Source organism: Xyrauchen texanus, chromosome 28 (assembly GCF_025860055.1).
Source record: "Xyrauchen texanus isolate HMW12.3.18 chromosome 28, RBS_HiC_50CHRs, whole genome shotgun sequence".
Lineage (NCBI taxonomy): Eukaryota > Metazoa > Chordata > Actinopteri > Cypriniformes > Catostomidae > Xyrauchen > Xyrauchen texanus.
Window position 1 is genome coordinate 22,446,452 of NC_068303.1, and position 13,536 is coordinate 22,459,987.

Consider the following 13,536-nt stretch of genomic DNA (forward strand, 5'->3'; position numbering starts at 1 on the left):
TTTATCCTCATCCCTGGCTGCATTTACAGGCACTCACGATAACATTTTACATTTCTGGAACAAATTCCAGATGCTTTTTGGAGTAACACTGCTGGCTGGCAAATGGACACTGGAAACTGATCATCTGATATCAATGGCTTTAATCAGCCAGTATAAAAACAGCCAGGGATGATGTAATTCAAAGGGGCCAAAAATTAAGAAACCCACACACAGAAAACCCATGTCTGAGGATACTGCCTTTTAAACCCTTAGCAATTGTGGAATAGTCTTCACTTATACTCACAACAGGGTTGCAGGTCCAGATAGCAGCGAGTAGTCTTCATGTTAACCTCTTTGTTTTTCAACATTTCTGGGACCAAATGAGGTAGTTCTAGCACAGCAGGCCTGAGGTGTATGTTTGACCCTGATGATAATCTCTCCCCAAATCACAAATTAAGCAAGCAAGCCCCACCCGCATAAAAGTCAATCATAATCTAATGTCAATGCTGGTGGTCATTCCACAAAGCAACACCAAGTTAAAGAGGAAAAGAAAAAGGCATGATACTTTTACACTGTAGGAAACAATTGGAGGACAAAGAGATGTGACAGTGCCCAGCATCTAAAACACAACACTTGGAAACACTAGTATCATTTAGTGTGCATTTATAAAGCTATAGGAGCGGGACACCACTGGACGATGGGGGGAATTTAATAGGCAAGAAAACAGTAACAGCTAGCTCAATAGAAGAGCAAACAGCAAAAAGCAATGGCTAAAAAGCACCCGTGCGCCATAATTTATCAAGACTCCTGATTGATCCCACCTCAGGCAGCTGGCTGCTATTGCTGTCAGAGTGGGCGGTCTCAGGGGTGGGGCTGTCAAGGAGGGGCAGGGGTGGAGTGGGCGTGGCCTCTTCAGTCAGGACACTACTGGAGGACTCCTGGGACTGCTGGAGAGAGTCCATGTGATTGGATATAGCGTCATCGGTAGCGGAATCACTGTTAAGCTGCGTAAAGGGGAAAATAAATAATTTAGAAAAACATTAAAGAATTGTTATTTTGGGGTGAATTCTTTCCCTCAAACTGCATTTTTCCATGCATTATTGAATGAGGACTGGGGCTGTCAGGATCCAAAACAACAACAAGAAGCACCAGAAAAGTGGTCCATATTACTTTTATGGTGTTTTGGTCTTAAGTCCGTATTCACTTTCAATATGCGGAAATAATTGGCCAGGATATCCTTCAGAAATTCACCATTTTGGGTTCAACAGAAGAAGTCAAATTTTTGGAGCAACTCTAAATTTAAATTTTGGAGTGGACTATTCCTTTAAAACATTATCATGTTGCATCTGCTTTGAATGACTAGTATCTGCCACTGAACTTTTAAAACTAAGTGTAATACCACATGCAAGCACTTCTGATCAAAAGTAGTTCATGTCTTTATATTTGCATATTTCATTTCTCTTATATTATGACTTCATGCAGCATGCCTTTAGAATAACGTGAGTCTGGCAAGACTAATAACACTCAGCTTTCAGCAGAGATACTTTAGACCTATTCACATAGAATTCACAAAGTGGAAGGAAAAGGATATACAAAAATAAAAAAAAGGAAGATGACTTTCACTTAGCAACATTAAAGGATTAGTTGTTTTTTTTAGGTCTGCTTAGAAGCGCATGCCTCATTGCAAGCAAAATGTTTTTTATTAGAGGTTTAGAATAGAGAAATATTAGGCTCATGTTGAAACATTAATGTAGAAAAAAAAAATACAAAGCAGTTTCAGTAATAAAGATCATGCTTATATAAAGTGTCTAAATCAGTGGTTCTCAACTTGTGTATTTTTCATTTAATATTATACAATTTAATGCTTGATTTTAAAGACATTTTTGTTTACTTCTGTACGATGAATAATTTTGGTACTGGGTCAACACTTGAATGTCCAGTGTAAAATCTGGGTCCTGAAGCAAATCCAGTTGAGAACCACATATCTACATAATCATTGCAAAGTTAGTGTAAGCACACAAGATAACTAAACCCTTGTATTACATTACTCTGATTGGAAAAGAAAGTAACTCCACCAAAAGACAGAAACAAAGAAATAAATACTGATTGGTCTCCATCACTTTACAGACTCTTAGCACATTTCAATCTTATCTTAAAACATATGATTTTACAAAAGCTTGTACTTTTAATCTATTTATGTATTATGTTTTATTTTGTCTTCTTTATATTGATATGCATGTTTATATTGTCTTTTCTTTATTCTTTGTTATCTTATATTTAATTCTATTTTTTTTCTATGTAAAGCACCTTAAAAAAGACACTACATAAAACAGTTTACATTTATTATTATTACTTACCCCAATTAATAAAAAGAGGGAATCAAAATGGAAAAAATTGGACAAAGGGGGTTGGAGGGCTAAAAATGAACAAATGTCTTGGTGGCAGGGAGAAGTGTGGAGGGCACTTGTCTAAAGTAGTGCGGGTTACGAGCAGAAAGCAAGCATCTAACCCCACTTAGGAAGGCCGCTGCAGCGTCTAAGCGCAATTTGGCACACAGGCACACCATGCCGGAGCCCCCTGTGTGGAGGGGGCCCAGAGGAGAGGGGACTTACAAGGTTGGAGCGGGTGAGAATCTGGCTAGCGCTCAGTACCTCCTCCTCAGATGACTCATCGGTGTCCTCCGGTTGGATGAGGCTGGGCGTGCTGCCAGAGTACTGGCAGTCCTGTAGGGACGGGATGTCACCTTTATCAATGCTGTCCAGAGAGCGACGCCGCACACCCCAGTTGAAGTTGTCCATGCTCTCCCCCTGTAGGTGGACCAAGATAAATTCAATAAGAGCAGAGTAAAACAGATCAAACCTGAACAACATAGGTTTTGAAATTTGCATTATAAAGAAAAAGTTGCACTCAAAACACAATACAATACACACAACCACAAAGAACAATGAAGTTGGGTAAAATGGAATAAATGACACAAGGACCATTTCAAGATGCTTTATGTTCTACTTTGTAAAAGCACAAAAACGTAATGATGTACTGTATTTTCCGGAATATAAATCGTGTTTTTATTCCATCATCTGAATGGTCCTGTGACTTATAGTCCGAAGCGACATATTTACATAATTTACACATAATTGATGTTAGCCGACCAAAGCCTTTTTTTTTTTTTTTTTTATGCTGGATGTTATATTGGCTCATTCAATCCTTAGCTTGAGCAGTAAATTTGCCCATGTGAAGAAAAAAAAAAAAGTGTAAAAAGGAAAGGGGTTTTTATGTTAGGTCTGCCACAACTTGTTGGTTGACAAGCCTGCTTCGGAAAGTATATCAGCAATCACGTAACCCCCGTTCTCTGATAACAGAAGTGAGGTATCTCACCAAACTTCCCTCTTTGCAGCTGCACAGAAAAGAGATATGTGGAGAATAAAGGGACCTAATGCAGACTTATAAGAGGGAGGCAGGACTCCCTGAGCACTGCTGTCATTGGTCTGTCAACTGACATCTGCAGTGTTATTGGTGGTTTCAGGATTGGTCACGCCCCTAGATGATTTTCATAGTGAGATACCTCACTCCTGTTATCAGAGAACTGGTGTTCCGCAAATAACTTAGTTTTAAAGTAGCCCATACAGAGCATTTACAAAGTACTTCCTGCAACCAGTTTAAATATTTGTGCCATCATAACATTATTTTTCAAACAAACTCTAGACCGCTGTCAAACACAACTCTTCACATCTCCAGAAAATTATGTTTCATCACACTCATAGTAAAAACATTCAGTCAGTGAACCAGATAATTGATGTATAGCAAAAGGGCTGCAAATACCAGAAATATCCACAGACAGACAGTCGCTAACGTTAATGAATAGATAGAATACAACAGGCATATTGCTTTACTCACAGACTAAAAGCTGTTTATTTGTATACAGCATAGAGTTACGCAAGTTATAAACAGAATATGAAAAACTGTTATGCACGATTCCTTATTAAAACAAGGACAGATAATGCATGACACAATGTGTAGATCTTATGGTAATCTTCACAGAGTGCATCTTAACAGGGTACTGTGCCGCTGAAGGAAAGTCTGGGGGCTGCTCCAGGATCCTAATGGCAGCCGCATGCAACCTCTGTCGGTGCGACTTAAATAGGAAGGCGACTTCTGTTTTTTTCTCTCAAGAACGTGATTTTGATCAGGTGCAATCTATATTCAGGTGCAATTTTATTTCCGGAAAGTACGGTAACTCAATTGAATATAAATCTCACAAAACTCAAAGGTAAATATGGGACTTCTGAATGGACACCTACGCTCTGTTTCAAGCTGCCTTGCTGTCTACTGCCTTATAAAGCCATTGTCAAACTAGCTGATTTTTGCTCTGATTATCAGTCAAAAATGTTCTTTTAAACAAACGTCTACCAGTCAGGAGTTGGAACTTGCATTTGCATCTGCCTGCGGGAGGTTGTTAATATCTTGACTGACTGAATTCTTCGCTGAGTTAATGGTTCCAGCAACTGGAACATTAAACTAAAAAAAAAAAAAATGTGTTCAGTCAATGGGCTATTGTGGTCTTATCAAGTGACCGCACTTAACCACATACCTCAAACACAGATTGTAATCCTAAGTGATTATGTCACCAAGTGTTTTTCTGTGATTCTCCTACATTAAATAAAAATCAGAAAGTGGAGGCAGAACAGTTTATTTAATTTTAATGCAAATCCCTTACTCACTGAGAGCTGTGAATGCATAAACGCTTTCTAAGGGAATCCCTGATTGGATAAATACTGTCACACATATTCACATGGTAAAGGTACTCTATTGCATCCTAATACAATTTATTACAATTGTTTTGGTACTCTTATTATTTCAGTGAGCTCCATGTGACAGGGACATGGAGAGAAAGTCGGAGGGATTCTGTATATCTGTGACACTTCCACCATTCTGAATTGGCTAGTGTAACAAACAACCGACTGAAGAGTGCAAGATCACTGCAAAACAGTCGTTAGGTGTGACACCCTTGGACAAAATTGAGTTATCAGCTAGTGTGATGCCGGCATAAGCATACATGACTGAAATGGATCCAAAACAGAGTTTGACATTACGTTGCTAAGCTAATGTGGCACAAAAACACTCGGCACACACACATTTTAGGTAAAACGATCCATTTGCAATTAGATGGAACTATTTTTTATATTGAATCAATAATAAACGTATTTATAATGAATATCTCTATTTCTATTTCTATTCTATTTCTCTCACCATCTTGAATGGATTTTGATTACTGAGTTTGTTGCAGAGTATTATAAGAATGCTGCCTCAGAATGTGGCTTAAATAAGGTATCTACTTTGAAATAGCCTCTGCGATAAAAAAAGAGTGTCTATGATGGCTTAAAAATGCTGCCTGTGTAGGAAGCTCACTAGGTTTTAGAATAGAGCCATAATGTGCAGTCAGCTTAAACTAACATAAAGAATAAGCAAAAGCAGAAAATATTTAAATGCATTTGCACCATACATGCACCAACTGTATAACTGTGGTATGGACTCATTAGCTTCAATTATCATAAATAATAAAAAATAAATCCTCAAGGGTTTTGTGAAACTTATGAATGGGGAAATATTTTCAAAGGGAATGACGAGAGGCCATCAGTCACTGAGAATAAGAATACAAAGTTTCTCTGGGTTTACGGACCATGAGATCTGCTTAAAACTTACCTGAAACTCCTGGACGCAAGAGAGGAGGAAAAGATAACAAAAGTGTTAGGGAGTGAAGACAATGAGATAATGTGGATATTCACAGACAGACAGTAAATAGACATACACACATTTCTCTCTATTCATACTTTTGTTAAGGATGATGCCGCAAAACATGACTGGAGCTTTGAAAAGCCTGAAACAATTTCTGAATTCTGGCATATTTGTAACCAAGGACTTTCCACTGCTGTTGGAAAACATGATCTCAGGAGTATTTTAATGAGGAAATATGCTAAACCTACAGCATCAGTGCAAAAGAACTTGGAGAAGTCAAATCCTTGGCCCTTACCTCTGCATCCTCCAACTCAACATCCAGGAAGTCAAAGTCCTTGAAGACACCAAACTGCTGTTCACTTCCTGCATCTTCTGCTTGCATTTCCTCCTCCCGTGTCACTTCTTCTACAGTGGGGATCAGGCTGGTCTGCTGGTCACCTGCATCCAAATCCTCATTTGATGAAAACACCACCTAGAAACAAAGGTGGAATTAGACATTGTATCGAATAAGCCAAAATGTGCAACACAAAACTTTATTTTTTTTGGTAATATGAAGAGAAACGTACAGATGGGTTTTTGGGCAGGCCAGACTCAGGGCCACACAGAGACAGGACATTCATCAGTTTTTCCCGAGTTCTCCTCTGCAATCAGATAACAAAATGGCAGCATTTGAAACCAGTGCTCAATAATTAAATGTTCTTATTACAAATCTTATTCCAAATTAAAGATCTCATTAAAAAAAAGTGTAGGTTTGTGGTCTTTAGTCCATGCCTATTAGTTTTTAAGCCATTTCTATACAAGTGTACCCTTAAGAGTTGATTAAAAAAATGCTAGGGCTGAGAAATTAATTTCTGTGATTATTAGTTGACTGTTTAATGCATTAAAAAAAAAAAAATGTATGCAATTAATCGCATGCCCACGGACCGTAATAAGGAAGATTCCTGTGAAATGCAAGCTTGCAGTACCACCTGTTTACTCCAGAGGGAAGCTGCATGAGCAACACGCAATTTATACAGTGAAGAAAACACTTCAGTAGGCAGAACAACAAAAACATGCATTACGTTCTTGCGTTCAAAACACTCGAAGGAGTGCAAATTCGATCTAAGGGATCTCAAGATGTGTTTAAAGATTGAGTATTAAACTATATTTATCTTGACACAGTGACCTAAACAAGCCCTCAAAATAAATCTCCAACTGATTGACAAATTCACTTGTGAAATGGATTGCTGTGAACAGTGTGCCAATGATTGTCTTATGATCAATAATAATATGGTAGTAAACAATACATTGTATTCTAAAGCTGCTTTTTGTATTGTCTTATCAATGATCAACTCTTCTGCTACAGGAATGTAAAGCATTGTAATTATCTGAATATATATATATATATATATATATATATATATATATATATATATATATATATATATAATATCTTTTAATATTTAAAGATAACTATGTATAATTATATATTGATATAAATATGTATAATCATTATATATTGAGTTATTGTTATATAAGGGGCTTTCACAGCAAATATTTGTATATGCGATTAATTAATCGGGGCACCATGTAATTAATTTGATTAAAAAACGTTATCGATTGACAGACCTAATTTTAATATGTACATATAATAAAATTATAAAAATAAATAATGACTAATCTATTTCTCGCAAGTTCTTTGAGACAACGTAAAAATAAAAATTTGTGATTAATTCGTTTTATTAGATCATTAATTTTCAATCAATTCACAGCCCAAAAAAAAAAAAAAAACTCTAGCATGTATGCATACATTAAAAATCTATGGTCTAACAGGGTCTTTAAAAACACACTGTAAACAATAAGTGACTATACCTGTGAGAGCTGGGGTCTCTTCCAGCTGACTGGCACAAGTCCATTTGAGTTGGACCCAGAGGAAGTGGAGGAGGTGCTTCTCGTCACAGCAATGGCCTGTGGTTTTCCATTTCGCCCTGCTGCACTGCGTTGGTCTCCATACTTATGACCTATGATAGGTGTCTGTGGGTCACAGGTTGCAAAAAAAAAAAAAAAAATAATAAAACAATCAAATAAGATATGACAAGTAATGGAATTAAATAGTCATTCATACAAAGTTTTGTGATGTTTATAGAAATACTGTATTTAAAAAGAAAAAACAAAGTTAAAGGGGGTTAAATAAAAAGTGTCTGAAGGTGAACATTCCAATCGATACAGAAATGTCAAGGAGGACAGCAAACAGAGCACCTCAGAGATGTCAAAGTGGAAGTCCAGTGTTTTCCCCGGCAGTTCTTTGGATGAATTGTTGAAAATGCGAGTGAATGCAATCTCTGGCGAGCTGGTCGACTCTGTGCTGTAGGAGCGCTGCACCTCATCAGGAACCACCAGACTTGCTGAGCGAGAGACCACCAACTTCAGAATGTTCTGAGCCTCCTTCCAGTATGGACTCTGTGTAAACACACAACAAAATGGCAGTGGTGGCTCAGTAGTTGAGGCTCAGGGTTACTGACCAGAAGGTCAGGGGTTCAAGCCCCAGCACCACCAAGATGCCACTGTTGGGCCCTTGAGTAAGGCACTTAACTCCAGGTTGCTCCAGGGGGATTGTCACTGTAATAAGTGCACTGTAAGTCGCTTTGGATAAAAGCGTCTGCCAAATGCGTAAATGTAAATGTAAATGTAAAATACTTGAGTCATTTTTACTCCACCTCCTCACCCTTTTATCTTGACGTTATCTTCAGGGACTTCAAAGATAAAAAGCTTCAATAAAGAACAAAGAGGAAAGCACTGATGCAGCTCATAGTTCCTCAACGTGTGTCACAAAGGCCTTTCATACGCACAAACACACACTAACAATTTCCTCTCTCCATCACTTTAAACACAACAGGCATGTGAGATAAAGATAAAGGAATTCAAATACACATACACAAAAATCTGTGTATCATTCGTTCATTTCGTATTCAATTAGGAATTCAAAATCAGAAAAACAGACTTATTTCATTATTTGTTTAAAAATATATTTATATATTTCATATATAAATATATATATATTAAAAAAAACAAATAATTACGTGTTTTTCGTAATTTCAATTTAAAGCTCAAATTAAAAATAGAACATTGGAAAAATAGCCACTGGACACTGTGCTTTTTGATTAATTGATTTCACTAATATATGGCTTGAATATTTGATTCACACATTTGGGTGGAGCTGAAACCCCCCTTTCTTCTGATTGGTCAGCCTGCAACGTCGTATTCCTCAATGCTGTGAGACAGAATAAAAGTTCTCTGCTGTTTAATTGTTCATATACAATTGTCTCAAGGTAATATTAAATTATTTACCATTTACCAAAACTTGCCATGTTTATTGCAGCTGAGCTATATCTCTCATCAAGTAGTCAGACACAGTGCCTTCACATTACCGCAAATTGTTCACTGAATGCAGACAGGGTTTCGTCTTCATTCGATTCAGCATTATGACACACACACACACACACACACACACACACACAACACACAACACACACACACAACACACAACACACACACTTTTAAGGTGTTTATTGAGATTAATCCCTTGCTCTGTATGCCAAATGCCTTCTCACAGTAATCATTCTTGTTTTATTCATTTATAAGTGGTACCATGCAGTGCAGTTGATCAGTTGGGCACTGGTGGTCTACACTGCACTGGGGAATTAGCTGGCATTCACGGTTAGCATGACAGACGTCACAATAAAACTGGGGACAATCCTGATTTTACAAGTCACGTACCACGTAATAGTGGACTTACAGTCGGAACACCATTTGTACTAATACTCTTATTATTATAAGGCAGTTATAGTTTCATTGCTTTAAATAAGCATTTTAAATTGATATCAAGTTTATTTTTGAAATGAGAAATCAAAGAGTATGGAATGAATTGGTTTATTTAAATTTTTACACATTGCAGTGAAATGAGCAAAGCAAGACATGGTTATAGGAATATACAGACTTACAGTAAGGTGCATGTTATTTCACATTCCAAAGGTTGTAGTAAGTTCCCAGTAGATAGACTGATTTCAGACAGGTGAGATTATTACAGTAAATCCAATAATATTAGTACAGTTTTAATTTATTTTAGGAAATACATAAAAATTCCTGACATTGTATTTTCACATTCCAAATGTTATAGTAACTTTGCAGTGACTGACTAACTGTAAAAAAATCTCACCTGTAGTTAGTGAGTCTATCTACTGGGAACTTACTGCAACCTTTGAAATGTGAAAATAACATTTTGTTAATTCATTTAAAAAAATAATCTAATCCTACTCATATTATTGGACGTACTGTAAAAATCTCACCTGTAGTAAATCAGTCTGCCCACTGGGAACTTACTACAACCTTTGGAATGTGAAAATAAGGTTATCGTAAATTTTTTAGATTTTCTTTCATAATATAAGTGAATACTGTGCACTCATCTGCACGGTCATCACTCTAGCGATCTACTACAACCTGTGAATTTTTCATTTTTTTTTGGTTTTGTTTGTTTTATTTTTGGAAAAACAATGTTTTTTTTTATGATAGAACACGCCAGTGACGTTTTAGGCGGCCACTTACACATCATATCCAACGAATATCAAATCTATCACTAACTTTACCACGCAGTTAAACGAAAGTCTTTGTCTTTACATGTCTTTACAATGTAGGCAGGTGCTTCAATAGTATTATGAATGTATGGTTTTCATCATCTCATTTAAAACCATGCCTTTTCAAACTGGAGCAATGTCAAAGACAGCAGGTTTATATGTAGGGCTGTCTGATAAATAGACAATAGCTCAGCTGCAATAAACATGGCAAGTTTTGGAGAATAAATGGTAAATAATTTAATATTAACTTATAATTTTATTTGAACAATTAAACAGCAGAGAACTTTTATTCTGTCTGACAGCATTGAGGAATACGACGTTGCAGGCTGACCAATCAGAAGAAAGGGGGCTTTCAGCTCCACCCAAATGTGCGAACCAAATATTCAAGCCATATATTAGTGAAATCAATTAATCAAAAAGCACAGTGTCCAGTGGCTATTTTTCCAATTTCCTATTTTTAATTTGAGCATTAAATCAATTTATGAAAAACAAGTCATTTTGTTTTTTAATATTGGTTTTGTAAACTAATAATGAAACGAGTAGTTTTTTGTTTTTCTGATTTTGAATTCCTAATTGAATATGCAATGAATGAATGATACACGGATTCACAGACTACTCTGCATTCACAGGCATGCTAAAATACATCATTAGAGGGACTGATATTTTAAGTGTTGACAACAGTAGAATGTTTATAAAAATATTTCTGACACACAATGTGGTTTACTTTTACCTGCACATATTTGCCTATGATCTTCATGATTTCCAGGTTGAACTGCTTGACAGGTGCAGCAGACAGATCAATGTGACTCAGCAGACTGTAGATGATCTGCAGTAAAGATTGCTGCATACTGTTCAGCCCCTTCTCCAATAACTAAAACATAAGAGATCAAAAGGTCAAGAGATTATACACTCTGAAACGTTACAATGTTTACAACATTACAATTGCTCTTGTTGCTTTTACTTAAACTGGCCAAATTTAACAGACATTTGGGACATCATCTCACCTCAGCTAGGTACGTAACCAGGTTAAAGGTGATTTCAGAGAAGGAGTCGTGCAAATAGCGACACACCACGTTGATCCAGTTGGTGCTGTCTCGCGAGTAGCTGTGAGTTGAGTACAGGCTCATCATATGTGCTAGGTTGGCCAGTGTGGCTGACTTCTCCTCAGCACAAACTTTGGCAATACGGTCGGCAGTCTCCTTACAGAATGACGTGGGGTTATCAAAGTTCTGAACCAAGTGCGGAAGTAGGCACAGGATATTTAGTGGGAAACCTAACAGGAAATGACATATGAAAAGGATGACGGACAGATTGTTTTTAAATACATAAATTAAAACAGCAACAAGCAAGATTCACTGTATTTAAGTTTGTTCTACTTCCACTGTTCAAACAGACAATATTATATTAAAAGGTATACAGTAGTTCACCCAAAAATGCTAATTCTCTCATCATTTATGAATTTCTTGCATCTGAGGAACACAAACGAAGGTATTTGTTCAAATGCCGATATTTGATCATCCATTAAAATATCTTTGTGTTCCGCAGAAGAAAGTCATACGAGTTTATGATGGCATAAGAGTTGGTAAATGATGAGAAAATTCTCATTTTGGGGTGAACTATTCCTTTAAGGAAATAAAAGGTTCAAACATTCCCAAAACCATTAGGCACACCTGCTAGCAGTGAGGGGTCTATAAGTGTTTGTCGGGACACAGTGATGAGTTTACTGAGGAGGTGAATAGTGAGCTCCTGTGTTGCAGCTGAAGTGAAGCCCTTCAGGAAGAGTGTCAGCAGGCCAGGGAAGTTGTACCACTTTAGCTTGGTCTGCACTCTCTCCAGCTTCTCCCTGCTGTCTGGCTTCTCCAGGGGCATTTGGGCAAGCAGCCGGTTCAGCAGCCTGAGCGCCAACAAGTACTCAAACTCATAATCGGACTCTAGCAGTGATGCAGCGATCCAGAACACCGTCGCCAGCAGGTTGGTAGGGTCGGTAGGTGGCACCACCTCACCAAACCCAGATCCTCCTCCAGGTCCACTTCCAACTCCTCCTCCTCCATTGCCACGAACACCACCTTCTCGTAAAGATGATAAGCTGCGTGTGCGGGCTAAGTTGCCATGGCTACCGCCCAAGCGGTCAGCGACATCGAGTGTATTGCTGCGGTGACGGTCTCCAAGGCGCTCACCCATGAGACTGGCACGGAGAGAGTTGCTGCGAGCTGGGCTGTAATAAGCATGCAAGAAACCTCCACTGCTGAGATTCAGCTGACCAGTACTTTTTCTGTTATTGGCAAACTTGGTGCCCTGCAAAGGATCATGGGAGGCCCTAAAGGAGATAGAGACAGAGCCTCAGTAGATTATTTTGTGTAATCAAACAAGTAATCATCCATGTTTAGGTAAATAATGTGTATTAAGTAATAAGTGTGGTAAAAAGAAAATCGTGGAATGAGCAAGTTTAAACTCTTCAAACTGATTTTATTAATTTCCATGACTTTTCAAGTCCTGGAAACGCAATTTGTTAATTCCCTGATATTTCCAGGTTTTCCATGACTGTGGGGAACCCTGTTATCAATATTATGCAATTATCAACAAATGGTGTTGATTGAGCTTAACTTGCATTTATTGGTCAAAATGTGATCTCATCTTCATCAAAGTCACAAGTCTAGACAAAAACAATATGCTTAAGATTATAACACACAAAAATTATAATCTTTCATGTCTTTATTGAACACATCCCATAAAACATTCACAGTGCTATGAAAAAAGAAAGTGAAAACCTGGATTTAACAGCTGGTCAACCATTCATTAGTCAACAAAACATTTTCCCAGTAGCATTGTGTTAAGGTGGTCTCTGGTAAACTTCAGGCACACAAGCAATGTTTTTTTTGGAAAGCAGCTGCTTCCTTTGTGGTGTTCTGCCATGGACACCATGCCTGTTTAATGTTTTCCATAGATGTTAAGCAGTTCCAATGATTCCTTCAAGTCTTTAGCTGTCCCTCCAGTGTTCTTTTTTTTACCTCATTGACCATTCTGCGGGGTGCCATTGGAGTCATCCTGGCTAGACGGCCACTTCTAGGGAGAACAGCCTAGAATGTCCAATAGTACTAAATAATTTCCATTTATAGACAATTTGTCAAAGTATGGACAGATTAATATCTAAGCAGGGACTAAAAACTAAATGTTTATAATTTTGGATCGGTCTATTTGTCTGTTCTGGTTTAGA

General features: G+C 37.5%; 1 protein-coding gene across 4 annotated transcripts in view; it reads right to left on the minus strand.

Annotated features, from left to right (window-relative positions):
* LOC127622341 (protein furry homolog-like) overlaps positions 1 to 13,536 on the minus strand; it is a 163,094-nt gene that overhangs the window by 35,698 nt on the left and 113,860 nt on the right. For all 4 annotated transcript variants that reach the window (XM_052096418.1, XM_052096417.1, XM_052096420.1 and 1 more), the window contains 9 exons: positions 11,993 to 12,639; positions 11,327 to 11,595; positions 11,053 to 11,193; positions 7,951 to 8,151; positions 7,564 to 7,725; positions 6,279 to 6,353; positions 6,008 to 6,184; positions 2,592 to 2,786; positions 801 to 983 (listed from right to left, as the gene is read on the minus strand). In XM_052096418.1, coding sequence (XP_051952378.1) covers positions 801 to 983; positions 2,592 to 2,786; positions 6,008 to 6,184; positions 6,279 to 6,353; positions 7,564 to 7,725; positions 7,951 to 8,151; positions 11,053 to 11,193; positions 11,327 to 11,595; positions 11,993 to 12,639 — 2,050 coding nt within the window. The remainder of the gene's footprint in view (positions 1 to 800; positions 984 to 2,591; positions 2,787 to 6,007; positions 6,185 to 6,278; positions 6,354 to 7,563; positions 7,726 to 7,950; positions 8,152 to 11,052; positions 11,194 to 11,326; positions 11,596 to 11,992; positions 12,640 to 13,536) is intronic.